Raw genomic sequence first — 27,489 nt, forward strand, 5'->3', positions numbered from 1 at the left:
CTAAACCATCGTTGTCAATATTTTCCTAAATGGATGTCTGAACTGTTTTATTGCATTAGGTAAGTCACAATTGTTTCATATTTTCATAAATAATGTTTAATTTGGTGTTTGTTCATATAAGAACATGTGGATGGTTAGTGCTGTTCGTAATCGAGTATAAAGTGTGCCATAGAACACATGTAAAATGTTTATGCTGTAGAAGTATACTTGTTAAAACTTGTTTGCACATTTGTGTAATGGGAATAGTGTTTTGAGTTGAAAAGTTATGACTGTTAAATGCATTTCGTGATGGGTGCTGACGTCACATACGCGCCAGCTCATTGAAGAGAGAGATGTGAGCCACATGTGTGGCTATCCTTAATCTAAACCATCGTTGTCAATATTTTCCTAAATGGATGTCTGAACTGTTTTATTGCATTAGTGTGGATTGTTTCAACGCTCCGTGATCGTGTTGGATTCGCGCAGTGCGGGAGAACCGCGCTGGCCTGGATTCCACTGTGGAGGAATTGCGTCATCTGGGACTCTGCCTTCACGAGGAAAAAAAGAAAGATTCGTTCATCGTTCATTCCTGCAAAGATTGTAGTAGGCATTCACATGCAAACGAACTGAACTGAGCCACTTTCACGCGAACTGAGTCACTTCCACTTTCACACGAACTGAGGCAATTACATTCACACGAACTGAACTGAGTCAATTACAATTCACACGAACTGAACTGAGTCAATTGCATTGAACTCGGACTTCAGTGTACACTGATTGATTCTTTGTTTATTTCTTCTATTTTATTTTATTTTTATTTTTTTTATTATTATTTTTTTTATTGTCATTGTTGAATGATATATTTTGTTTTCAAATGGGGATTCGTAAAAAAGGGAAAAAAAGTATTCTCATGTGATATGTGCAAAGTGATACGTACGCATTGAATTCAAGTTTAAGAAAAGATTTCAGAGAATACAGTTACTGTTAAGTGAATTGATTGTTTCATTCATTCATTCATTCATTTCATTCAATTCAATTTATTATTATTCATTAATTGATTCTATTTCATATTTTATTTTATTCACTGGTTTATTTTGTTTTATTTGTCCAGTTAGTACGGTAGACAACCATTTAAACAAGTGCAGACACACATTTCAGATTATTAAATAATTTTGTTAATGCAAGGTGTGAGACCCCGAACCCGGGACTCCAAATATTAATATAAGTTGTGATTTATTTGTATTTGGTGAGCTCAGACCCGGTAGATATTTTTCCTCCTTTTCTTTTTCTGGTGTTAAATTCTACTAAGGGGTTACACTTCCATTCAGCTTTCCGGAAAGCTGCTTTCATGTTGCTGGCATTGTCAGTCACACAAGCAACCACTTTGTTTGAGATTCCCACTCTTCACACATCTTTTTAAGTTCGGCTGCCAGGTTGTCAGCAGTATGTCGGTCAGTGAATGAAAAGCAGTCAAGAAGAGGTGATGAAAGAGTAAAATGTTAATCGATAAAATGACAAGTGACTGCCATAAAACTTGTAGTTGTCCGAGACGTCCAGGCATCAGTCGTCAGACACACAGCAGAGGCATTGCTGACTTTCACCTTCACCTCTTCTTTAATTCTGCTGTAGAGCTGTGGCATCAGAGTGTTTGATATAGTCTTTCGGTTCGGTAAAATGTATGATGGATCAATTGCCTTCTAGAATCTTCTAAATCCAGTGTCACTGACGATTGAAAAAGGTTGAAAATCCAGTGCAATCATTTTAGATAACTCCTCATCCACTTTGCTTTATTTGACAGGGCCAGTTGGTGTTCTCACAAAGCTTGTATCTAACTCTGTCTGGTCCTTTGGACACTGGTGCCAGATGAGGACGCAGTAGAGGCCGTAACAGAGGAGACAGCAGCCGTAGAAGCACGACTACCTCAGGCTTATAAAAAAATAAATAAACTGAACTTCTGACATTGTCTATTTACTGTGTTTTTTTGCCAAGTGCAACACAGTCAGTGACACACTGGGATAGACTATGTGGTGCCTGTCTTTTGGGAAGTGAATTTCCCCTTGCCCTTCCATAGCTGTGCTCTCTTCTTGAGCTTTTTGCCTGTGGGATTGTCCGGATGAGCCGTCTCCAGCTGAGCAGTCGTCACTATCGCCAGCCTCGTCCACTCCTCGGCTGGGCTCTCTGGGCTCTCCGCTGCAGCTGCACAAAGGGGATCTACATAATTTAAAATAATTCTATATGTTTTAATGAAACTATGGCTGATTGTCTAAATGGATTAATCTAACAGCCTATCACACAATATAAATCAACATGACAACAGTCTCCTACACAAACTCAAACAGGTACGAGGCTCTCTGTGTTTTCAGCATCTGCACACACACACACACACACACACACACACACACACACACACACACACACAGTCTCACTGTATGAGGACACTCCACATGATCTTCATCTCCAGAGCTGCTCTTCAGAGTCACTTCACAAGCTTTCCCCCGTTTCATCTGAGAAAAACTACTGTTAAACACACACTGAAACTGTCTGATTACATTTAAAATGAAAGTTTTTATTCGTTTCAAAACATCATATTTGATGCTACATTTGTATTCAATCATAAAACATAGAATCCAGAAAAATATAATAAAACACACTTTAGGAAGAAAAATAAAAAATAAATGTGGGCCCTAAATTAAAAGGTAGCTTACTCTGTGGAGTTTAATTGTGAACAAACAAATTATGATGATATTTTTGGCCATATCCAGCTCTATTTTTGAATTATGAATCATTTGTGTCCTAATACAAAACAAAAGGATTGAATGTATAATAAATACAAACCTCAGGATGTCAGTCATTTACAATATCCAGCATCTTAGATAATAGTCCAGAAACAGGGAATATAACAGATGCACTGTTGAAATGTCTATTTAAGAGGTTTTAAACAGGATTTAGAGATATATGTGGTATAATATCCCGCTCGAGTGCAGTAGGTGTCGGTGTGCAATTGTTCCAAACCCACCTGTAAAACACAGGAAGAAGAGGAAAACGAAAGGAACAGCACCTGGGCCTCGTTTATCACCGCTGCGTCGCACAGAACAGGCCCTGAGAGAGGCGGACGACACTTCCGACGCATAAGCTGTGATTTATAAAAACAAACTTGACGGGAAAATGTGCGCATCTCTACGCAAACTGTGACCTATGTGTACGAACGTTTTGGAGACGAAGCAGTTTGGCGAACCGATGGTGAGCTGGAGTTAAATGTCGTTTTGGTCGCTTTTAGACAGAGCATTTTAAGAAAATTATACATATACAGAAAGATAATACAACTATAATTTCACTCACCAAGCCTGTCACATGAAGCAAACATCCATCCATTCCTACATGTCCGCGCCAGCGAGCGCGCTGGGCCGTTTAGTGGAACTGACGCATTACGATATCTAACGCAGATGAAGGAAAACTGTACATCTTCATTATGAGTCATAATCATAAATACAGTGCATGTTCACAATAACAGTTTAAATAAATAAAATTATGATTTAAAATATGTTTTACTTCTGATATAAACGTTTAGATTAAATATAATCGATAATGGACGAACGGTTTTATAAATCTGAATATTTTTTTGGGCGTAGGCCTACGCCATTTTTGGCTTTCGGGCGCACGTACACTTTTAGTAAGGATCCTACGCACAGTTTTATAAATGAGAGCCCTGATACCCAAACCTGTTACTCACTGGATTTGATCTGATCTATGATCCAGAAAACATTTCTCCAGATTTAGCACAATCCCAGCAAACAGGGGACGTCCCCCGGACGTTTCGAACGTCCCCTTAGGTCCGCATTAGGTCCGCTTTGTAACGTTCCCGAGCGGACGTTCGGAGGACGTCCGCATTTGGTCCGCTTTGTAACGTTCCCGAGCGGACCTTCGGGGGACGTCCGCATTTGGTCCGCTTTGGAACGTTCCCGTGCGGACCTTCGGGGGACGTCCGCATTTGGTCCGCTTTGTAACGTTCCCGAGCGGACCTTCGGGGGACGTCCGCATTTGGTCCGCTTTGGAACGTTCCCGTGCGGACCTTCGGGGGACGTCCGCATTTGGTCCGCTTTGGAACGTTCCCGAGGGGACCTTCGGAGGACGTCCGCATCTGGTCCGCTTTGGAACGTTCGCTGATGGACGTTCTGAGGACATTTATCCGTGCCAGTTTGCGAACGTCTCCCTCACATGCCATTTCCATGACAACACACAATCCAGTCGCCCATGCCTTTGATTTTTATCATTAGACCGGACATCTTGCAACTCAGACTAATGAATTATTAAACTAAAATATAAACCCATATTGGATTTAAAAGGGGATTTGTTTATCCATTAAATTAACTGTGATAATGGATTTTATCTAAAAAACATGGTTTTGAGGTTATAGTTTTATAACTGAAAATAAACTATAGTAAAAATATTATTTAAATTAATTGTAAAATTAAGTTAATGTTAAAAATGTTAGTGTTTTAATTGTACTGTTAAGATAATAACTTTCATGTTACTTATAACTTCTATCACTAATTAAAGATCACGAGTCTGTTTTCAGCCAATATAATTTAAACATCAAAAACATGAAAATTGATTCAATTGAATAGTCTACAATTTATTATTCCGCATGAAGAAAATAAGGTTGAATCTCAGGAGCTCTAAAATAATGCATCGACTTCACATGATGAATGCAGCCAAGGAAAATGCGAAGAATGGAAAAGCACATGCTGGAAAGAAAGTGGAAAATAACACAGGTAAGACAAATGTATCCTAATTTAGGCTACCTGTAAAAATGTTGGTCAGGGCGATCGAAGGACTGGTTTTATTCAAAATAAGTTATTTTAGGAAAAATATTATTCTAATTATTGCACTTAAGACTGATAGCACATTGCATTTCAAATAACAAAAAAAAAGAGTGTCATATAGCTACACACTATAATTTTGGCAGAATATGCCTTCCATAACACACCAGCAAGTTACGATCAAATGCACCTAAGCGAGTGACGTCATTCATTATGCTCGCAGCATGTATCCATGTATCCATGGCAACGCTCAGCTGTAGTGACAGTTGACGGTCCTCCTCAGACGCGGCCTTGTGTTTTCCCTTTCGTCTGTCTAAAAGGTATTTTTAATTTTTAGATTAGTATACATTAGTTATCGTAACCACTATACATCATTACATATTATGAAAATTTGACTTTTTAAAACGTTTGCTGAAGTTGTCCGCCGTGTACCACTGCTAACAGTTATGATAACACTACGAAACTAACGTTAGCTGCTAAATGTTGCTGAAATGAGACGACGTTATATTTCACATATTCATATATAACGTTAGACATATAAAATCATAACACTACTGAATGTGTTAATTTTGTTGTTTTAGATGCCAGGGGGAAGAATTGCCAACGGACTAACCCCACAGCTGACCGACCGAGACACACACACACACACACAGCTGCCAGCGCGTTTGAAGACACACACACACACACGGAAAGAGCACAACACCTTTACAATTGTTCAAATAAATACTTTGTTCCTTACAACGTGTCTGTTTTCTTTGGTTAGCCAGAAGTAAAATAAAATAAAAAAAGGATGTTAAAAGGACTTCTAATGAACGTTCTGTAAAGGTCCCCGAATGTTTTCCAAACGTCCCACGAAGGTCCCTCGGGACGTCGCACGACGGTCCTGCAAACGTCCTGCGAAAGTCCCCCGCGACGTCCTGCTAACGTTTAAAGAACCCTACACGAAGACGTCCAGAGGACGTTGTAATGTATCAGTATTACTGGCGTTGTTTCAAGCAGTTGTCACTAGAAGGCGCTGTGGCCTAAAGAGAAAAGGCAGTGTAAGACATTCAGTAAAAGAAGGAGAGTGAAGGAGGTTGAGAAAGTAAAGTGGTGTCCGTGTGTTTATTTAATTAAGACAGAGATGCAACACTGGCGACGAGGATTAAAAAAAAAAAAAAAAAAAAAAAAAAAAACAGTACATCTAAAGCTGTGAACCGAAACAATGACAGAGAAAAGCGGGATCCAGAACTTTGAATGTTTTTCGGACCCAGCCACGCTAGGACCGAGATGGACGCGATGGCTAAAGTCTTTCGAATTGTACGCAGATGGGAAAGGACTTATCATCACAGGGGATGTGACGGACGCGACTAAACAACGGAGGAGGGCTTTAATGCTACACCTCGCGGGACCAGATGTACAAGATGTCTTTTCAACTCTGGAGAACACGGGGGAGGTAACTGACTATGACGCCGCAGTGACCGCTTTGAATTCTTATTTCGTGCCTCAAGTCAACGCAGCATTCGCCCGACAAGCTTTTCACATGTTGACTCAGAAAACAGGTGAGACGATACAACAATTTGCCACTCGCCTGCGGCAAGCTGCAAAAGACTGTGGGTTTCAAACAGACACAGACAATCAGATAAGAGATGCTATTCTCAGCAAATGCATGTCAGATTATGTTCGTCGGAAATTACTGGAGGAAGGTCCAAGTCTTACGCTCGCTCGTTCAGTGGAATTAGCGTCACAGTGTGAGAGAATTGAAGAGCAGATGTCAGTGATGTCGTTGAAACCTGAAACAGGTGCAGTTAATCGAATTGTGCAAAAAAGAGACAAAAAAGAGAAAGGATACACCAGAAACAGACCTGCAGAGGGAACAGATGAAAAAGTAGATAGGAAATGTTACAGATGTGGACACAAGGACCATTTAGCCAGAGACCAAATATGTCCAGCACGGGGTCAAGTATGTCATAAATGCAATGGAAAAGACCATTTTTCCAAGATGTGTCGCACAAAACACCAAAAAAAGAATCGTGTAAATAATGTGGAGGAAGCTGATTATGCATTTGCTGTCCAAGAGAATACGATGTCAGAGAGGTTGACTTTCCTTGTGGGCGGAGTAAAACTAACACTGTTAATCGACTCAGGTGCCACAAATAATGTAATTGATGAAGATACCTGGGAGGATCTTAAACAGAGTAAAATTAAATGCAAGTCATATGTTCCTGAAGCTGAAAGAAAGCTATACACATACTCTTCCAACCAACCCCTAACAGTCAAGGGTGCATTCAAATGTGAGGTGAATATATCCAATAAAACGGAGCAGGCTGAATTCATTGTGATAAGAGGGAAAGGAGAACCACTTTTGGGAAGAGAGACTGCTATTAAGCTGGGAGTGTTGAAAATAGGAGCTGACATCTCTGCTGTGATGGAAATAAAGCAAGCACTGCAACAAAAATATCCAGAAGTGTTCAGTGGGGTTGGCAAGTTAAACACCAATCAAGTCACCTTACACATAGACCAGAGTGTAAAACCAGTAGCACAGCCACTCAGACGCATTCCATTTAATCTCAGAAGAGCAGTAGAGCAGAGAATAAAGGAGCTAATGGACATGGACATCATTGAACCCGTCAGCGGTCCCACACCATGGGTGAATCCTGTGGTCATTGTGCCAAAGGCTAACTCAGAGATAAGATTGTGTCTGGACATGAGGCAGGCTAACCGTGCTATAGTGAGGGAGCGTTACCCCATCCCGACAGTGGATGAAATTCTCCAAGGCGTTAATGGCTCAACTATATTCAGCAAGCTGGATTTAAAGTGGGGTTACCACCAACTGGAGCTCAGCCCTGAATCAAGGGAGATCACTACATTTGCGGTGCATAATGGCGTATATCGTTATAAAAGGCTGATCTTTGGTGTATCCTCCGCCAGCGAACAGTATCAACACGAGATTGCCAAAGCCTTAGCAGGAATTGAGGGGGTAGAAAATATCTCAGATGATGTCATTGTTCATGCTAGTGACAAAGAAATGCACGATCAACGTTTACATGCGGTCATTAAAAGGCTGAGCGAACGGGGATTGACATTAAACGCTGAGAAGTGCCAGTTCAACATGAGCAAATTGATATTCATGGGAATTCTTTTGTCTGAGAAAGGAATCGGTCCAACAGAAGAAAGAGTGCGAGCTGTAAGGGAGGCAAGAGAACCAAAGACGTCTTCAGAAGTTAGGAGTTTCCTAGGTCTGGTGGGTTACAGCAGCAGATTCATCCCACAGTTTGCGACATTGTCAGAACCACTAAGACGCTTGACCAAAAAGGGGACATGCTTTGAGTTTGGGCCAGAACAAAGACAATCGTTCAAGGCGCTAAAAGAAGAATTGGCCAGAGCAAGCACGTTAGCCTATTTTGATAAATGCGCACCAACCAAAGTGATCGCGGATGCGAGCCCAGTGGGGCTGGGAGCTGTCTTAGTTCAGATCCAAAAAGGGGAGACGGTGCCAATATGCTATGTGAGTCGCTGCTTAACGGACTGTGAACGTAGATATTCACAGACAGAAAAGGAATACCTCTCGTGTGGGCATGTGAGAGACTACACGCTTACATTTATGGCCGAGAATTTGAGCTGATCACGGACCACAAACCGCTAGAGGCCATATACAGTCCCCGCTCTAAACCCTGTGCACGTATAGAGCGATGGGTACTCCGATTACAACCATACAATTTCAGGGTCACGTACTTACCGGGCAGGCAGAATATTGCAGATCCGCTGTCAAGACTGCTGGGGGAAACAGCAAAAACTGAGAGACACATCCATAAGTCAGAGGAATACGTCCGATTCATTGCAGTGAGTGCAACTCCTAATGCGTTAACCACCAGAGAAGTCGAGAGAGCCTCTGAGAGCGACATGGAGTTGAAAGAGGTGCGTTTTGCAGTTAACAGTGGACATTTTGAGAACTGTAAAGCATATGCTCCAATAGCCAACGAGTTGTGCTGTATTGGCCATTTGGTCCTCCGTGGAACACGGATAGTGGTACCAAAAGCGTTACAACTCAGGGCATTAGCTCTAGCGCACGAAGGACATTTAGGAATTGTGGGCACTAAACAGCATCTCCGGTCCAAAGTGTGGTGGCCGGGTATGGATAAAGCCGCAGAGAAGTACTGCAAGTCATGTCACGGGTGCCAGGTGGTATCCAGGCCGGACGCACCTGAACCACTAAGACCAACGCCACTACCAGATGGACCCTGGCAGGATGTGGCCATAGATCTGTTAGGACCACTCCCAACTGGTCACTCCATACTTGTCGTAGTGGATTATTATAGTCGCTACTACGAATATGATGTATTGATGTCAACAACATCAGAAAAAATTATAGACAGCCTGGAGTCTATATTTAGTAGACATGGACTACCTGTTACATGTAGGTCAGATCAAGGACCTCAGTTCAAGGCGGAACAGTTTGGTGCATTTTGTGAGAACAATGGCATTGAACATGTGAAAACTACTCCCAAATGGGCTCAGGCTAATGGGGAAGTGGAACGCCAAAACTCCTCTTTAATGAAAAGAATTCGAATTGCACAGGCTGAGGGACTTGACTGGAAAAAAGAGCTGAGGAAATATGTCACTGTGTATAGGGGTATAGAACATACCACGACAGGAAAAAGCCCAGCCGAATTGCTTTTTAACAGAAAGATTCGAGGAAAGTTGCCCAACCTTTCAGAGGCATGCAAAGATCAGCAAGTATGCGATAGGGATGCAGAACAAAAAGCAAAAGCAAAGAAGTATGCAGATGATCGTCGAGGGGCACAGTACTCAAAAGTAAATGTCGGTGACACAGTGCTTGTGCAACAGGAGAAGAAGGATAAATTCACAACTCCATTTAATCCAATCCCACACCAGGTCGTGAGCAAAACTGGAAATCAGGTGACTGTGGAATCACCTACTGGGGCGAGATACACGCGAAACACCACTCATGTTAAAAGATTCAACACCGATAAAACGGCCGACGTAGGAACTGGACGTGAACAGACAGATCAGAACACAAACAGTTATTGTCCTGACTCTAATTTTCATGATCAAAGTCCCAAGGCTGATTTTCCAATCACACCAAAACCGGATAGACCCCAAAGGACTAGACGATTGCCTGAGAAGTTATCTGATTATGTCATGGACTGAAAGGAATAAATGCCATAGATGTTAGAGTGTTTGATCTAATGAAAATGGCAAGTGAAGTATATAAATATGTTGAGAATTGTTAAAAAAAAAAAGGGGGTTCAAGATATGTTCAGTGAGTTAATATAGAATTTAGTCTTAAACATGTTCAGTTAAGTGATGTGATTTTATATCCAAAGAAAAGGGGGGATGTAATGTATCAGTATTACTGGAGTTGTTTCAAGCAGTTGTCACTAGAAGGCGCTGTGGCCTAAAGAGAAAAGGCAGTGTAAGACATTCAGTAAAAGAAGGAGAGTGAAGGAGGTTGAGAAAGTAAAGTGGTGTCCGTGTGTTTATTTAATTAAGACAGAGATGCAACAGACGTTCGCAGAGGACGTTCAGGGACGTTCTAGGGACGTCTTTTTGTTAGCTGGGATGCCTCCAAATCTAATAACACTCGCGGCCATTTATGTGTTTAATCCACAATCCATCGAGACCAGCAAGAGATTCTGAGAACGACGCGCGCGGACTGACAACAAGCGTTACTGAGTTTAAAATACTTATAAATTCATATAATTATTATTATTAATACATTCTCCATTTAAGTCATTTGTAATTATTAGGAACTTTATATTGTAAAGCGTGATTTAAATGTGAAGTTAGAAGGCTGTTCTTCTGCTACTCCGAACAGACGAAGAATCTGCCAGAAATTACAATCTTTTGAAGTTAAAACATGAAGTTTTATTGAGAAAGGTTTATTGAAAACGAATATGTTTCTGAAAGTTTCCCCCCATTTCCTCTTCAGTTTTAGGCTGTTGTTTTTGTGATGTGAAATCGAAAGTATTTTTGAAGCAGACATTTACAGTAGACAGACAGATGAAGCCTGACGTCAATGAACAACAATCTGCTGTTATTAAACTGAATATCTCAGTTCATATATAGCAATTATGGTTAGTAGTTATACAGTATGTCTATTATAATTCTGCTTACTTTTACTCAATCAGTTATTTTAGGATAATTTGAAAGTAATGAAATCAATCATCATTGTGAACTTGAAGTAATGATTAAATGACAAACGATTCAACAATTAATACAGATTGGGTAAATATGATTGTAAAATGATATTAAACTGTAATAGAGAATATAACAAATCAGCTTAAATTTTCCCACTCAAAGTTTTAAACACAATTTTTGTTCCCCAATGAATTAATATTTAGAGTCAGTTAAACTCATTAAACAATCAGAAATGATTAAGACCATTCGGCTATTTTACATGGCAATATATTTGTCTGTAACTCACTTTATTTTATAGATTGATGATAACTCCACATTCTTCATTATTGTCTTATATAAGATGTTCTTCATCTGTGTAAAATGGTGTCATTTCCAGGTGATGCTGAAGGATTGAGTGTTTTCAGAAACCAGTGCTGATCAGTTTTCAGTGTCATTTTAGCTGCAGTATGTCAGAGGAAAGAGGAAAGGACTCTCTCTCTCAGATGAGTCTCTCAGAGAAACACAGGTAAGACTGCGTCTGTTTTCATCAGTTTAAACTCCACTGGACTTTGTGTTTCCCTGTCAATAACACAACTTTAAGCATATTTGCACATGCTTTGCACAATTTCTATATTTAACTTCTTAAATTAAATAAATGACTTCAGTTTTTAGATCATACAATTACTGACAGACATTAGGAAACAACTATACACTTAATTTAATTCAAGTATGCTAACACAACTGTGTCACACAGACATTTCTGCTCTCTATTTCTGTCAATAAACAAAAACTTGAAATGTTCTCATAAATTAGAGTGAAGTATTTTTTAACATATTAAATCTCTCTCATGTATGTTAAAGAAATCGTTAAACTAATGTGAGCCAGTAAAATAAAGTAGTAGTTAACTATAAAACAGTAAGTTGTGTGAGTGTGTGTATTTCTGTGGAGGATTAGATTAATATTTATAGCCATTACCACTCCCATGCATAAACCTCTTCTGACAAAAAAACTGTTTTACAACGTTTAAATCAATGTATTGTTTTATGAGAACGATTAGGCAGGATGATTTTCACATCATTTTGAAGAAAAAATCCTAGGCAACAACAATCCATTTGTCAAAAGTCTTGTGGACACATATTTACTATATGTTTTGTGGTTTTATTTCAGCAACTTTTATTTTTATTTTTTCAAATAACCACGCATAAACATTATTCTCTAAAAAACACAAAGATTTACAAGCATGTTGATCAGATATGATGGTAGCCCTGTTTGTGCTTTATAGAGTGAATTTACACCTTTGCCATTAACATGTTTATAAATAACTGAAAAAACAACAAATGTCAGAGCATGTCAGAACACCTCCAGGGCCCAGAAAACCCCTCAGACTCCAGAGGGTTAACCCTCTGAGGTCGGCAAACGCGCCCCCGCGTTTTGCTGGATTTTTTTCACATAGCAGCAACATAAACTTAAAAAAATCCGTCATTTACGGTCATATTAATAAAATAAATAGATGATTATAAACTATAGAGGGTCTTCTTTTTTTTGTGTACACTCACATTAACATCAAAACCTTGTTTTTATTTTTAAATAAATAAAATAAACAGGGTGCGCTTTCAGCTCACTCTGTCTCCGCAAAAATCTTTCTGAAACAAGTCTGGAAAATGAACTGAAACTCAGCTAATACTTATCACACAACCATGAAACATGCGTCTAAAGAAAGCTTTAAATTTCTACTTTTAAATAAAACAATTCACATTCAAAACAAATATTCTCCTGCAATGTAATCTGTATGAAACTAAAGAGAAGTACAGTTTCTCCCGTCTCACCTAATTATCGGTAATGAGTTCACACCCACTCGCAGAGCGCGCTATTTATAAGATAATGAGCTGAGGTGATCTATGCAAAATAAGGTAAACGCCCCCTGAAATGCCTTAAAACCAGCAAGTTTCATTTATTCACTTTCCTGCGCTGTTGGAAGATGACACGAGTTCAAATTTTGCTCAGAAGAAGAGCAGGACTCTGACGACGAACGTTTGTATTTTGAGCGACGAACGTTGAGCGACTTGATCCAGCCGTGGATAATATTTCGGGTGAGTAAGTCTTTTTAAATTTACTTGCATTAGTTGACACATGTTCGCATTTATGAGGAAAAAACAATATTACATGACAGTTCTCCATTATGGACGCGAGCGCTCTGAAGCAGCACTAAAAGACTTTCAAACTTTCACAGAGACTTCAAAACAGAAAGCACAAATCCATTCTTTAAAACGAATTTCGTTTTGTATTAATTGTATCTTAATTTTAATATTATTTTCATTAACAAATTTCCTGGATTTAATACATAAAAAGTAAATAGGCTAGCAATCACAACATAAGGTGCTTGAACTGGAGATCATCATGAACCAGACAGTAGCCTACTCGCCTCGCAGGTCTAAAAAATGTGAAATATATTTACAGAAAGCTGGTTCTAAACAAAACCATCCAAAACAAAAAACTATGTAGCCTAATAAATGTGCATTTCTCTGGTGCGTTCACTAGCCTACTGCGAAGATCGCGAGTCAATAGCCTATCGTCAACTTTATCTTTGCCAGAAGTTAATAAACAATTAAAATGTCTTATTGCAATATTTTACATATTCATAATCATTATTTTTGCTGGATCTTTGAGACAGCTTTTTAGGTTTATGGCGTTTTGGAAAAGAGCTCTTCACGTACAAACACCGTTTCACTAAGGCACAGCGGCCCTTCAGCACATAAGAGAAAGAAAAAAAGAGAAAAAGCACAGACTTACTAATTACGAAACTTTGATGTGGTTGAACAGGTGAAACAGTCACAAATTCCTCAGCGCGTCCTCCTCTGATTGCTGTGTTCTGACTGAAAAAGTGCGTGCAGGAGCACATGCGCAAAACGTAGGTTTGTAAAATGTCCTTTTTTTTTAAATGACATGATAAAATAAAAATAATTCATATATATCATTTTACAAAACGGTTTTGCGCATGTGCTTCTGCGCGCACTATTTCGAATTTACGTAACGTTTTTGACGACACGGGACCATGGGCTGGGCCACTCGGAGGTTGCTTCCGGGAATAGTAGGCCACTGCCCTACAGTATTAAAAGTCGCATATAATTTATAACATATTATTGTTTATAAGGTTATAGTGTGCGTTATTTGTTTTCTCTTTAACTTCTTTCAGCTCTTTTCATGTTTGGGGGGTCGGATTGTACAAGTTACTTTTGTTTATCGCTCACAATTGCTTTGTTTATAACAGACTGATTATTTTTTTTATTTTGGTCACATTTGATTTGCTTAGAGCAAATTTAGAACATTATGTTCCTCCACATAGAGGAATTACAATAAAACAGATTGAAAAACAAAACCTCCTCTACTTCTTTTGTTCAGGCTGCGATGGGCCATTAGTCATTGGGGGGGTGTCTATGTCACACCCCTGGTCTGAATCTCATTAAGACACAGATGTGTTTCACACACAGTTCATGCTCCTTTACTAAAGTGTTTTCTCTCTCTCTCTGTTCTTTGTGTCATCAGTGTAAGATCAGGCTCACATGTGTCCAGCTCTGTGTCTCTGAAGAGTGATCAGTCTAAAGGTAGAGTACCAAACTTCAGTGAGAAAACACCATCATCTAATAAAAGGTATTTTGTGTGTTTACATTACATTATATTGTTGTATTATTTGTCTACAGTGGTGTATATGAATGAACTTGACTGAATAAAACAATAAGTCTCAATAAAACTCAATTCCTGGGAACCTTATGAAACTCATTCCAGTAACACAATTACACAGTGTATTTGTGCCTCCTTCTTGTGGCTGCCTATGGAAAATAGATCATGAAACTAAACATGTATATATGTTTCTCCATCCGACTGTAGTCATAAATGGACAAAAGCACAGCTATACTGCATTTAATTACTATTTGCAACATTACACCTTTTCAAATGAGACTAAAGTATCTCCTGTAGTAAAGTGTTTTCTCTCTGTTCTTTGTGTCATCAGTGTAAGATCAGGCTCACATGTGTCCAGCTCTGTGTCTCTGAAGAGTGATCAGTCTAAAGGTAGAGTACCAAACTTCAGTGAGAAAACACCATCATCTAATAAAAGGTATTTCATAAGTTTCAAATTTTTTGTCACACGTTGTCTGTGTTTAAAAGTTGTATCAGCGAATATCAATCATGAAACATTTCTAGATCCAATATTTATCATTATTTATCATTGAATCATTTATCATGATATTTCTTATTGATTACTCTGATAAATATTTGATCTGGTAAATATTTATCAGAGTATTCACAGCTAATGCTTTTTCTCTTTCTGTGAAATTTTGCCTGGAAAATCAGTATTTATTTGATTTATTTGATTACAGGCTTCAATATGAGACATTAGACTCAGACGTTCAGACTCACAGGAACCACGAGAATTTCAAAGACAATCTTCTAGGAATCTTCCAGGTAGTAAAACACATTTTTATAAATGTTTAATATTCTAACAAACAAATATGTTATTGAACAAAGACATTTTATTGAATTCCTCCAGATCTATTTTTTCCTTTGAAGCACTTATATATTTTTTATTTTTCTATTTGTTAAAAATAACAGCTGGTTAACATGTTAGTCTTTTAACTGGATTTTTTTATAGATATTATAGTTATTTAATAAATTGTGTTGACCAAATGTAGATGTACAATTTGGTTTAAATTGTGTATTTTTTCTTACTTTTGTTTGTAGGATCTTGAGAGCAAAATAATCACGTTTCTGAAGAATGAGCTGGAGAAGTTTAAGAAAATATTACAAAAAGAGAACACAGAACACTTTGTGAAGGACTTTATTGAGAACAGATCCAGTATCAAAGAATCGGCTCTTGATCTCACACTACATTACCTGAGAGAGATGAAGCAAGATGAAGCTGCTGATGCTCTAGAAGGTTAGAGACTCATGATCATCTGTCTGATTGTCTCTTATAAATGTAGGAGAGAAAATGAAGACTAAAACTGTCTATTTTCTGTTCCTGTGTTTAGATGAGCTGCTCTTCATTCATCAGCTGAAACGTGGCCTAAAGAAGAAGTATCAATGTGTGTTTGAAGGAATTGCGAAGCAAGGTGACTCCACACTTCTGAATAACATCTACACAGATCTCTATATCACTCAGGGCGGCAGTGAACAGGTCAATACTGAACATGAGGTGAGACAGATTGAAGTTGCTTCCAGGCATCATGAAGCACAAGAGATACAGGTTGAATGCACAAATTTGTTTGAAAGACCTGAACAAGACAAGGAGATCCGAACTGTACTGACAAAAGGAGTCGCTGGCATCGGGAAATCAGTCTCTGTGCAAAAGTTTGTTCTGGACTGGGCTGAAGGAAAAGAAAATCAAGATATCAGCTTCATATTTCCTCTTCCATTCAGAGAGATGAACTTAAAGGAGAAAGAAAAACTCAGTTTAATGGACCTTATAACTCAATTTTTCCCAGAGACAAAAGGACTGAACCTTACAAGAAGGAATCAGTTCAGAGTGCTGTTTATCCTTGATGGACTGGATGAATGTCGCCTTCCTCTGAAGTTTGATTGTAATGAGACGTGGCGTGATGTATCGTCACCAGCCTCTCTGGATGTTCTCCTAACGAACCTCATGAAGGGAAATCTGCTTCCTTCTGCTCTCATCTGGATCACCACCAGACCATCAGCTGCCAGTAAGATTCCTCCTGACTGTATCGACCGGCTGACAGAGATACGAGGATTCAGTGACGCACAGAAGGAAGAGTACTTCAAAAAAAGATTCACTGATGAGAATCAGGCCAACACAATCATAGATCACATTAAACAATCAAAGAGTCTCTTTATCATGTGCCACATCCCAGTCTTCTGCTGGATTTCAGCCACGGTTCTCCAGAACATTCTGGAGGAGAAAAGAAATAATGATGTGAAAAACACTCAGGCTGATGCGATCTCTAAAACACTGCAGGAATCAAACACTGAAGACACTCCCAAGACTCTGACACAAATGTACACGCACTTTCTCCGCTTTCAGATCCAGCAGAGCCGCCGAAAGTATGATGGAGAATACACACCAGATGTTTCCTGGGATAAAGACGCCATCCTTTCACTGGGGAAACTGGCATTTCATCAGCTGGAAAGAAACAACCTGATCTTCTATGACACAGACCTGGAAGCCTGTGGTATTGACGTCTATAAGGCATCAGTGTACTCAGGCATGTGTACCCAGATCTTTAAGGAGGAAACACGGATCGCTCTTGGTACCATGTACTGCTTTGTTCACTTGAGCATTCAAGAGTTTATTGCAGCCCTTTATGCACATCTGTTTCTAGACATCAACAAGACAAGTGTGTTTGATCATGAGTCTACAGAACAGGAAAACAGAAATGAAACCATGATTGATTTTCTCAAGACTGCAGTGGACAAGGCGCTCGAGAGTGACAATGGACACCTGGACCTTTTCCTTCGCTTCCTCCTCGGTCTGTCGCTCCAGTCCAATCGACGACTCTTACGAGGTCTGTTGACACAGCAAGATGGCAATGACCAGAGCAACAAGGAAATAGTTCAGTACATCAAGCAGAAATTAGAAGATGATCTTCCTGCAGAGAGATCCATCAATCTGTTCTACTGTCTGAATGAACTGAACGACCAAACTCTGGTGAAAGAGATTCAGACCCACCTTAGCAAAGGAAGTCTCTCATCTGGTGACCTTTCACCTGCCCAGTGGTCTGCTTTAGTCTTTGTGTTGTTGACATCAGAGAAAGAGCTGGAGGAGTTTGAGCTTCAGAAATTCAAGAAATCAGACGAGTGTCTCATTAGATTATCGGCAGTCATCAAAACCTCCAGAAGAGCTCTGTAAGTATTTTAATATATTTTGTTTTGCTCTCATCTGAAAAATGTTTTTATCAACATTACTCTATAGTGATTCCTCATCATGAACATGAACTTATCCCTGTAAAGCCTGACATATGAAATAATAGTCTGAATTTTTTTTTGTGTGTGGAGACAGTTTATCAAACCTTTAGAAAAAATATAAAAGACCATGTAAAAATGTTTGCATTTTTGTCTTGTATCATATGATGCACCAGACTTTAATGACTTGTATAGAATTATATATTAGCTCATACTCATACTTGTGGAAAAATAATTGGGTACAGATGCTATTTATATTGCCAACAAGTAAGATGAAATTCTGAAAGGTTATAATATAAAACATTGAGATTTTTATAAAACAGGCTTAAATAAAGTACATATATATTACCACATCATATATTAGTTGTCCCTGTCACGTGTCAGCGTTTGTTTGGACTTTCAGTTCGAGTTTTGCTTGGTTCCTATTTGCCTTTCTATGGTTACCGTCATTATCAGTTCACCTGTTTAGTCATCATCGTCATTAGTGGTCGACCGATATATCGCCAAGGCCGATATATAGGCCGATATTTGGCACTTTTAAAATATCAGCATCGGCCGATACGTTTTTCTGATTGGCCGATGTGTTGGAAGCGGGACTTTTATTTTGACGGGCGGCGCTGAGAACACCAGCGCCTGATCACACAGCGCTCACTCACATTCTCCGTCTTCATTAGTTTACAATCTCTGTCAGTCATATCTAATACTTTGTTAGACAGAACTGGTAAACAAAGAAAGTAAATGGTATGCGAAAAAGTAAAGTGTTGCTTTTATATTATTTGTAACAGAAAAGGCAAACAATCAGGCTAAAATACTTTCTCATTTACTGTCAACATTCAGCAAATGCATAGCCTGATAAACGTGTGACTGCGAGTGACGGTGAAGTGAAGTGAGTGAATGCGAAGAGAAGATCAGCTTCACAGGAGACGTGATCGAAAAACTTTAAATCCTTCATATTAAAATATGCTGTGCTATATCCAGTTGGCCACTGTGTCATATTCATATAGTTTTCACTGTGTGCTGTATGTAATATTAGCGTTACCTTGTCCTTATTTGCAAAAATATGATCACCAGTGCGCACGATATTACCAGATTACTGAGTGCCCTGTTACAGTGTTTGCTTCCTTTTTATTAACATATTCATATATTTTTAAACAATTACTTTATTTGTGAAAAATACTGTAATAGGATTGCAGATTCAAGAAGTTGCCATCTAAGCATGTTTATTTTAAAGATTTGTTTTCTAATTTATTTAAAATGTATAAAATATTGATTAAAATAAATATCAAGTATATAATAATAATATCGGCTTTACATCGGCTATCGGCCATCCTGCTCTCTAAGATATCAGCATCGGCATCGGCCATCAAAAAACCAATATCGGTCGACCACTAATCGTCATCTATCTCGCCTGTGTTCTGTTAATCAGTGTAATGTGTGTTTGTATTTAAATTCCATTCTGTTCAGTCAGTCCTTGTCCGATCTCCGTCGTATTTAGTGTGTGTGAACCTTCTGCCCGTCTTCTATGTACCTGTATTATTTATATTGTGAGCAAATGTTTGCATTGGAACTTTAGATTCTCCTTCGTCTTCTTCTGCCTGCACCACACCGTGACAGTCCCTCTGTATCTCCTAGTAATTAGACATTTTAAATGCTTATTTTTATCAGTAATTCTGTAGTTTAATGTAATAATAATGTAATGTAATATGTAGATTGAGAGATTTACAAATAAACATTTATCAAAAGCCTGTTGTATAATATGTGATGTACACATTTAAAGTTGTTTTTTTCTACAAAAAAGTTATTTATTTATTTAGTAAATATTAAGTAAAATAAACTATAAATGTAATTTCAGTAATTGTTATGGATGCTTTTTTACTATCTTTAAATTAATGATATATCACCCATTGATCACCCTGCTCTCTAAGATATCGGCATCAGTCGTTGGTTAAACTTAATCTTGAAATAATACAAATGCAATTTCTTAGGTTCTTAGGTTAGGGGGATGGGCGATATGGCAAAAATATATCACGATTTTTTTCAGGAAAATCACGATTCACGATTCTTTTTATGTTGGTTTTACTATTTTGTGACTTAGCATTACAGCCAATCTAATGTCACTATTTTAAAAACAAAGCCTTAGGTAACAAAATATAAAAATATTTGTCATTATTTTCTTTGTTATTAATTATTAAGATCAAAGATACACATTACACATACACAACTTAATATACAAATTAAATAGGCTAAACAGTGCTTTATATTTTCAGCTACAGTAGGTGTATTTAACAGTAGCATTGAAGAAAGTAATTAAATGAACAAATATGAAAATAAAACAAAACAGACTTCACTGTATAAATTATACATTGATACTTATTAAAGCTACTATTAAAGTTATCAGTCAAGGGCAGTGAGTGATTTTCTCTTTGCATTGTGTTGTTTTATTAACATTAAAGGGATAGTTCTCCTAAAAATTCAAATGATCATAATTTACTCTCTCAAGTTGTTTTAAACTCGAATAAGTTTCTTTCTTCTGTTGAAAATAAAAGTTATTTGGAAGAATGTGGGTAACCAAACAGTTGATGTACCCCAGTGACTTCCATAGTATATTTTTCTCCTATGGAAGTCAATGGGGAACAGCTACTGTTTGGATAGCCACATTCTTCAAAATATTAATATTAGAAAAATATTAGAAAATATTAGAAGGAAATTAATACAGGTTTGGAAAAACATTAGAGTGCGTAAATGATGAGATCATTTTTATTTTTAGGTGAACTATCCCTTTAAGGACAAGCGGCAGCGTGTTTACTATTACTACTGTCTCTTTAACGGTGCGTGTCCACTACAGCGGCAAAACTCCGCTCAGTGCCGCTGGTAACGCTATAACGCCTCCGCTTTGGGGTGTGTCTGTTGCGAGTGTGTTTAATATAAGTTTTTTCAACACACGGACAGTATAATCATCAGCGATGCACGCGATTACAATTAGAAATAGACAAGCTTTGTTTCCAAATGCCCCAAGCAAAGATATCCTTTCAATTTTATAAACTTTTATTAACCCAGCCAATATAATCACAATGAACGCATCCAAAATAAAATCTTTAACATATATAACAACTGCAAAGCGTCTAATTTGTAAACAAAATGATTTACGCACTAAATCCAGCATAAACTCCGGCACAATTTGCATATTTTTAAACTCTCAAAACAGACGTCACATCCCGAACCTCACAGCAATTGGCTGCCGACCGCGTTTTTCGCTTGATATTTGCATAAAGTCGAGAACTGCCCAACCTTTTGACGCTCTCGGTCGCTCTCAACGCTTTCTCCGGTCCGCTGTCAATCCCAAAATGCACTGCGCGAGCGTGAAGCTCGACTTCCATAGGAATAAATTGAAAACGCTCGCTCCGCTCCGCTCGCACCGTGCCAGTGGACACGCACCGTAAGAGTTGCGCGCGACGCGTCTAATATACACGCATTTGACAAGCAGATTTTCTCTCAATTTTCTCAAGTTTGCTTTCACTTTAGACATAACCGACTTCGTTTATGTAAACCTTGTGTGTATTTAACAGTATAAGCACAATAAGACTCAAAAGATAACTTAGTCCAGTATCCAGGCGCTGGTAGACAGGCTTTTAGTGCATGTGAGCTTCACATGTACGCGCTGAGAAACGCACACGTTAGAACAGCGCATCAGCATGCGAATTAAATGTTTAACCGACAAGGCATTAAAACACATGCAAATTGTGAACTTTTGTGAACTGCAGTGTCCCGTTCCGCTGCGTTATCAGTTTATGTGAATATACATCGCGTTGTTAAGTATGTTGGGACAGAGGCGCCAGAACAGATATAATGCACGATTCTACGATATTTCTTCAAAAGCAGATCGTGGAGACATTTTAATCGTCCACGATCAAAAATCGTCATATCGCACACACCTATCTTAGGTTTAAGTAATCTTAGCTTTACTTAAATCATTAAAGATTTTATAACAAAAAGACATGTACATGTGAATGAAGGCATTTTTAGAATTATAGTGAAAGGCCTTTAACTTGCCATTAAACTGTGAACTGTCTCATCTAATAGTGTCAGTGCAATCATAATATTGTTGAATTTTAAGTGTCCCCAACTAAGCAAGCCAGAGGCAACAGTGGCAAGAACCCAAACTCCATCAGGTTACAGAAATAGAGAAGAAATCCTATAGCTATAAATCTTAACGCAAATATTTTTTTCAAACATGCTTAATTTTATCTAGGAAATTTGTCACTGAATAAAAAATGCTAATGTACTGGAAATAGTCTTTTTTGTTGATGAATGCTGTTTGAATGCATTGTATGCTGTTTATGTAAAAAAAATAATAATGGAAAATGTATTTAATATTTGTTTAGAGAAAATGTATTGTATGTGTGCCATCTAATTCTGTGTTGTGATTTATTGTAGGTTAAATGATTGTAACTTAACAGAAAAAAGCTGTTCAGCTCTGGCTGCAGTTCTTGGATCAGATACCAATCTGAAAGAGCTGAACATGAACAATAATAATCTGCAGGATTCAGGAGTGAAGCTGCTCTGCACTGGACTGACGAATATAAATTGTAAATTGGAGATACTGAGGTAAGTTGAGCCACATGAGTCACATGACTAAAGTAAGGTGCAACCCAGAGGCTAAAAGTTATAAATAAAAGTTGCATTTCTTTGTTTAATATAAGTAAGTTTGTCTTTGTTCTATTGTTGTTGTGTTTTTCATTCAAAATAATAATGAGCCACAAACTAAGCAGTCCAAAGATCTTTTATTTATTTGTTACAATGTGGGTATAGCATATCATCCTTCTTATCAATTTTGTTAATAAAAGTCCAATGTTTAATATAAGTGAATTTATCATTGTACTATTTTATTATTGATGTATTTTCATTAATACTAATGAACCACAAACTAAGCATTTGTTTTAAATTTAGGGGAAAACACTAAGACCTTCATTTATCAGTGTTACAATGGGGGTATACTATGCCATCTGTCCTATTTGATTAAAGTTTGATGTTCAATATAAGCGAGGTTGTCATTGTGCCATTTTACTGTTGTTGTGTTTTTTTCAGTGAAGTGAACATTAAGCGTTAATTTTGTGCTGCATTCATTTGGTGCTGCACTGTAATGCAAATAATTGCGAGATTATAATATTTAATGGATAATGTATTTTCCATATATGTATATTCTGCTTCTTATAAGTTAACACTTAAATTGTGCTGTTTTTGTTTATAGTAATTTATAATTTAGTGATTTAATCGTTATTTGCATACCTAGTGTTGAGTCAGAATTCAGATGATTCTGTTAGAGCTGGTAAATCTGCCACAGAAAGGAGGGTGAGATCTAGTAGAAATCACTTTTCTTAAGATTGTATATAACAGGATTAATGTATTTTAGTGCTTTTGAGGAAGCTGTGTATCTTTGATTCTGCTTTCAGCTTTGCAGCTAGTCTCGACTAAACACTTCCTGTAGTGTTTTACACCACTATTAAGGTATTTTGGTCCGTTTGTCTCACTCAGTGGCTTAAAAAGTGGGTATGCGCTATATGCGGCACATAGGGGCGCAGCACCATGCAATGGTAAAATAAATAAATAATTACAATTCTTTTTTTGGTATTTTCTATATGTAGCTGCTGTTCTGCATTTCTAAATCATTTCCGCATTTCCTCAATGTTATATAACATTTTAGAGGACTAACAGGCTAGAGTAGGCGCCCTCATAAGATTCCATCATAGAATTTTGACATTGAAGATGTCGCGAGCGTAATATTGCGAGGGGCGCCGTGAGCACTGAGCGAGCAGGTACGAGTAGTGAATTGTCATTGAAAAAGATGGATAAAGCAAAAAAACTGTCGCGGCTAAAGATAGAAAAAGAAAGAGGGAAAGTGAGATGGCATGTCAAGGGATACCAAAAGCAGCTAAATAAGTGGATGGTGAAAGGCAACAGGTAGGATTTAAAGTAGGGCTGAACGATATTTTGTTTTAACATCAACATTGCGATGTGCGCATGAGCGATAGTCACATCGCTGGAACATGCGATGTGAAGGGTAGTAGCACCCATGGTGTATTGAGAACGGTAGCACCAGGGTAGCACACAGTAAACACGAGTTTGTTGTATGTCTTGTTGCTGGGGTGACATGCACGTTCCGCGTGCCTGCACAGTGATTGATTCGCTGTGCCGCTGCTCACTGCTCACAGCCAACATTCAGTCGTGATTATCTATTGTCTGCTATATATACTTTTTATTAATTAAATCTAGGAAATTGGATAATGAAACACTGATTAAAATTAAGATACAATTAATACAAAACGAAATTCGCTTTAAAGAAAGGCTTTGTGCTTTCTGTTTGAGGTCTCTGTGAAAGTTTTAAAGCAGTCTTATAGCCTGGATTGATGGCTCGCAATATCACAATATATATCATTGGGAAAAAAATATTGCAATGTAATTTTTTCCCAATATCGTGCAGCCCTAATTTAAAGTGTGATGTCTGTGCTTGGAGGCTTTCAAATGTTCATGTTAACAGACATTAGCGCTCTAAAGTTCTCTGAAGTGTGGCTGAAAAAGCCAAGTAAAACTTTAAATAACCATTGAATCAAATTAAAATTGTATTCTTATCTGTGAAATAAGCATGTAACCCGTTTCAACTCCACCACTCAAAGAATTGTTAAATTGTTCACCAAATTTGTTGCTTCATACCCCTCTGACAATGGGTAGTTGCGCCCCTGGTCTCACTCATCCTTGCAAAGCTGCTTCAGCTCAGTGACATTTGTAGGCTTTCCAGCATGAGCTGTGTTTCAAGTCCTTCCACAGCATTTTAATGGAATTGAAGTCTGGACTTTATTGGGCCATTCACAAACTTTAATTTTCTAATTTTCCGACCATTTTCAGATCATAGACTTTCAGAGTTGTACAGTTTTAGTTAATTGCAATCTTGAAAGGGATGTTGATGTCTAACATATTAAAGTTCACTGAGCCTTTTGTTTGCCTCCATATTCAATTGTCAGTTTTTGCAACTGACTTTCAATACATTTGTATGAAGAATAAAATTAAATTCAGTTTAAGGATTTATATTGTTCAGGTTTAACTGATTAATCAGCTGAATGTTTTCCTCTCTGTTCTAGACTCTCTAACTGCAGTGTGACAGAAGAAGGTTATAAAGCTCTGGCTTCAGCTCTGAGATCAAACCCTTCACACCTGATAGAGCTGGATCTCACAGGAAATGATCCTGGACAATCAGGAGTGAAGAAGCTCAATGATTTACTGCAGGATCCAGACTGTCAACTGGAGACACTGAGGTGAGACGGGATCAAATAATTAACTAAATTAGCTATATGCAGGCTAAATATTCATAACTAATATATTATTTTAGTTATATAATAAGCTGTACAATTTGTTGCATCAAAATGATCAAGATCAGATCAGATGCTGCAGGTTCTGTCATGATGATGATAACCGTCAACACAGTTTAGTTGTGATACGAGCTACAGGTCAAATAGACATTATGGGTCAGTATATGTGTGCTGACATTCAGGAGTATACCTTGATAATTAACAATAATAGTTTTCCATCAAGCCCAGATTCACTGCATCTCTCTGCACCAGGTCTATGAGTCTCCAGATGTTCTCAAACATGCAGTTTCACAAGCCAGTTTTCTCTGTGCTGACGTTTCTCACTCCTTCTGCTTTAAAGACAGAAAGATCTTAATTTCACACTCTGTATTCATACTGAAAATCATGATCTAGTGAGCTTTTGCCCTTCTGCTCTGTGAGACCTTTCTGTTCTTATGCTTATGTTTGCTTTAGGACTGAGTGTTGCTCTAGTTTCTTTTAAATATATATTTATTTGTGTATTTAAATGTTTAAAGAAAAATTTGATATCTAAATAACTAACTTAAGCTTGTCTTTAAAACAATAATTAAGTTTTTTATCGTATCAATCATTTTTTGTAATGCGGTGGACAATTAGTTGATACCTGAATTGCCTCTTCTGCAGGTTTGTGAGTCCTGCTGCTGAGGAAGCCTGTCAGTATGTGAATAGAGTTGTGGGTATAAACCCGTTACTCCAGAGAGAGCTGAATCTGAGTGGACGTGAACTAGGAGACACACAAGTGAATCAGATCGCTGCTCTACTGCAGGATAAACACTGTCAACTCAACACACTGACGTGAGTATTGCTCATTTATTTATTATATTACTTTTAAGCATTTTTTCCCTCAGTCACACAGAGCCAGAACAATTTAAAGTAATAAAATTAAACAGTCAATTAAACTATTAAGCTGCAACCCCACTTTTGAAAAATCCCCAGAATGTCACATGATTATGGCACTTTTTCATGTGTTCCATATATGGACTAAAGCTGCGTCCGAAATCACGTACTATGGGAGTAGGTACTAGCCTGGCAAGCCAGACCTACATCAAGATGTTAGGTCTGGCAACTCACCATAGACGCGGCTCAATCCGAGGGCGCAATAAACGGCTGTCTTTCAAATTCCCTCTGCACGCAATAGGACAGCGCTTCAACCAACCAGAGCGTTTTCCCAACAGCGGAGCTAGTTGATAGATTCAACTTTTTCCATATCTGGCCGGCAAAACTACGAACACATCTTCCTTTTTTTAAGAATGACTTAAGTGCCGTTCTTTGCTCTTTTCTCAAAGAAAAACTTAACTCCAAGTCCTCCAGAGTCGCGGCCAAAGGCGATTTGCCGACTACATTTAAATTAGAACGTACTTCGCGACCGTTACAAAAGTACGCTCTATATAGTATGAATACGGGTAGTATGAATGGAGTCCGGACGTACTGGTATTACGGTTGGTATTGTCACGTAACATGCGCGGTCACATCAGTGCGAAAATTTAAAGAGCCCATTCCACTGACTGCACTTAGAGCAATGCTTTTAGTTCTTCTTTCCGCTTTCGTCTGCGTTTTTACGTCGCTCGTGCTCACAATTCAGAGGAGTCGTCGGTCAGCTGCTCGCAGATCACGCCTTTGTCGAGAGCTTTTGTGTAATTTCTCAAATAAGTTAAATATAATTTAGCCAATACATTTTACCTAAAAAAAAAACAAAAAAAAAACACACACACATAAACCTGTGAACAATGACAGATGTTGATTTTTGGTAAGGAAAAAGTAATTTATTTGCTTGTGATATTACCATCAATGAATAAACATGAATTAATCAATAGTATGCGTGTATCTCTGTTGATTCATTCATGGATGGCAATATCACAAGCAGTGTGTGTGTATATATATATATATATATATACAGGTAGGGTAACACACTGAGGTCAGATACAATACACACACATTCATTTACATGTGTATACATGAAGACTTCAGATGTAAAAGAAAAAAAATTCTTCTAAAATGAGCATTTTTATCAAGCTTGTATATTTAGGTTCAGTAATTTCACTTTAATGACAATTAATAGGTCCTTTTCATTGCCATTAAAGTGAAATAACTGAACATAAACATACAAGCTTGATAAAACTGATCAAACTAGAAGAAAATTTCAGATCGCACTTAGAGGCTTTTACATCTTAAGTATTCATATATGTGTGTGTGTGTGTGTGTGTGTGTGTGTGTGTGTGTGTGTGTGTGTGTGTATGTATGTGTAGATATATATATACAGTGCAATGCATAAGTGA

At 38.0% G+C, this 27,489-nt stretch overlaps 2 protein-coding genes and 1 long non-coding RNA gene across 3 annotated transcripts in view; all 3 read left to right on the forward strand.

Moving 5' to 3' along the window:
• The window catches only part of LOC311305800 (uncharacterized protein), a 1,224,369-nt gene that overhangs the window by 49,146 nt on the left and 1,147,734 nt on the right, over positions 1–27,489 (forward strand). The window lies entirely within an intron of this gene.
• LOC311306108 lies at positions 14,927–15,759 on the forward strand. The gene is made up of 3 exons (XR_014630139.1): positions 14,927–15,033; positions 15,296–15,380; positions 15,657–15,759. It is a non-coding gene; the product is annotated as an uncharacterized lncRNA (long non-coding RNA).
• On the forward strand, positions 15,809–22,941 carry LOC311298869 (NLR family CARD domain-containing protein 3-like; the record flags this gene model as incomplete). Its single annotated transcript, XM_084422191.1, has 3 exons — positions 15,809–17,777; positions 22,269–22,439; positions 22,920–22,941. Exons 1-3 carry the CDS (start codon positions 15,907–15,909, stop codon positions 22,939–22,941), a joined length of 2,064 nt encoding a protein of 687 aa, XP_084278317.1. The 5' UTR covers positions 15,809–15,906.

This window comes from Rutilus rutilus (assembly GCF_951802725.1).
Source record: "Rutilus rutilus genome assembly, chromosome: 1".
NCBI lineage: Eukaryota > Metazoa > Chordata > Actinopteri > Cypriniformes > Leuciscidae > Rutilus > Rutilus rutilus.